The following is a 1,679-nucleotide window of genomic DNA, read 5'->3' as shown; positions in this document are numbered from 1 at the left end:
ATGTGTTTGTGCGGGTTTTGCGAGGATTTTTTTTTGTACATTCTCTGCGGGGGTGGTATCGCGCACCTCCATACTGCTATTTTTATTCAGGTCTGCAAACCATTATTTAGGACTACAACCATATCCATCCCTCTCTATATAGATGTTTTTGTGAAATATAGGGTACCACAATGAATATAGAATACCAGCAATGTTCAATCGATTTCAGTATTACTATACAGCATGTACAATATGAGATATATCATCCCGCAATGTACTGATGTATGTAAGATAAGCATTAACTTTTGTTGTGGGTCTCGCGTTTCAAATAGTAAATGCCTGCTGTTTGGTATGTAACCTACCAGGCATGTACATATCCCGCGTATTTAAAAAATAATAATATGTCCAGTAAATTTTGTATATAAATATCAATATGGTTTTACTTTTTTTATATTCATTTCAATATTTTGTTTTAGAGTACATATTTGTAAATAAAAATACATGGGCTACATACGGCAAAAAAAAAAACAGGTTGTTTTTTTCATTAAAAATAGCATATTTAAATCCCAATAATAAGTTAGAAAAAGGTATGATCATACATAACCTGAAACCTCCCCTGCGAAAAAACTAAAAGGACAACAGCTAGGGACAACAGAGGATACGCAAACAATAAATAAAAGACCGAACTGCGTTCATCGCTGGAGGTATAATAAAAAACAAATAAAAAATGAAAATATAAAAGATGCTTTATTTGGAAGTCCTGGCTAATATCATTGGCTGTAGAGGCTGCCTGCACCCACACCTTTTCTCGGATGGCGAGCATTACGACACAAGTCGCAAATTATACGATGGTGTACTAATTATGTCGTAATCACTCTCTATCATCACCGATTGTTTTGAAAACCATCATCATCTTCATCATGTATCATGTTTCATCAGGGGGTGGTGTAAATATTTCATGGTATGTACAACTGTATACTTCATCTTGAAACACGGAAGATAAGACATCAGTAAGCTGTATATTACAAAAAAGGTGCGTGTGTGGGAAACGTGTCTCTTATGTACAGACTGAGATGTTAGAAAAGTCGCATATTTTCTGTGTCGGCACCGGTTTCGTTTTGTCATGTTTTGTTGTCTCGTTTGCAGCAGTATTGTTGTCAGTTGATTTTCAAATATGAGACTGCAATACTGATCGGTTCACCATTTTTGTAGAGCATCTTGCTTGCTGTTACGTAATTTTAGCTACTTACGCTGGCTTGTTGCAGACTCAGAAGCTTGTAGCAGCAGAAGCAAATATTTTTCGAAGTTAGCTTATACTTATTGTTTCCACTTTTACCGTTTCTGTTACATGCGGTTCTGCAAACAGACTCAATATGTTTATGGTAGATTGGTTCTGGGGAGCCTTAAATTTTCTTGGCCTAGCATCGAAGAACGCTAAGATCGTTTTTTTGGGACTCGACAACGCCGGAAAGACGACTCTCCTTCACATGCTGAAGGATGACCGAATTTCTCAACACAATCCAACACTTCATCCAAGTATGTGCGTCCACAACGGATTAGTTGTCATATAGCTAGCGGGTTTGCCTTCAGTAAATATTAGAAATCAAAGCGAATATATTTTTATCAACCCAATTTGATATTATATAGATATATACATACACACGTATATATACTTATATATATATATACATATATATATA

General features: G+C 35.6%; 1 protein-coding gene across 1 annotated transcript; it reads left to right on the top strand.

Annotated features, from left to right (window-relative positions):
- Positions 1–1,352: 1,352 nt before the first annotated feature.
- SARC_02240 (hypothetical protein) lies at positions 1,353–1,579 on the top strand (the record flags this gene model as incomplete). The annotated part of the gene is made up of 2 exons (XM_014304010.1): positions 1,353–1,515; positions 1,551–1,579. The coding sequence occupies 2 exons, from the start codon at positions 1,353–1,355 to the stop codon at positions 1,577–1,579; spliced, it is 192 nt and encodes a 63-aa protein (XP_014159485.1).
- Positions 1,580–1,679: the final 100 nt, after the last annotated feature.

The sequence above is a fragment of the Sphaeroforma arctica genome (genome assembly GCF_001186125.1).
Source record: "Sphaeroforma arctica JP610 unplaced genomic scaffold supercont1.98, whole genome shotgun sequence".
NCBI lineage: Eukaryota > Ichthyosporea > Ichthyophonida > Sphaeroforma > Sphaeroforma arctica.
Note: the sequence above shows the minus strand (reverse complement) of the source record. Positions and strands in the feature narration are given on the sequence as shown.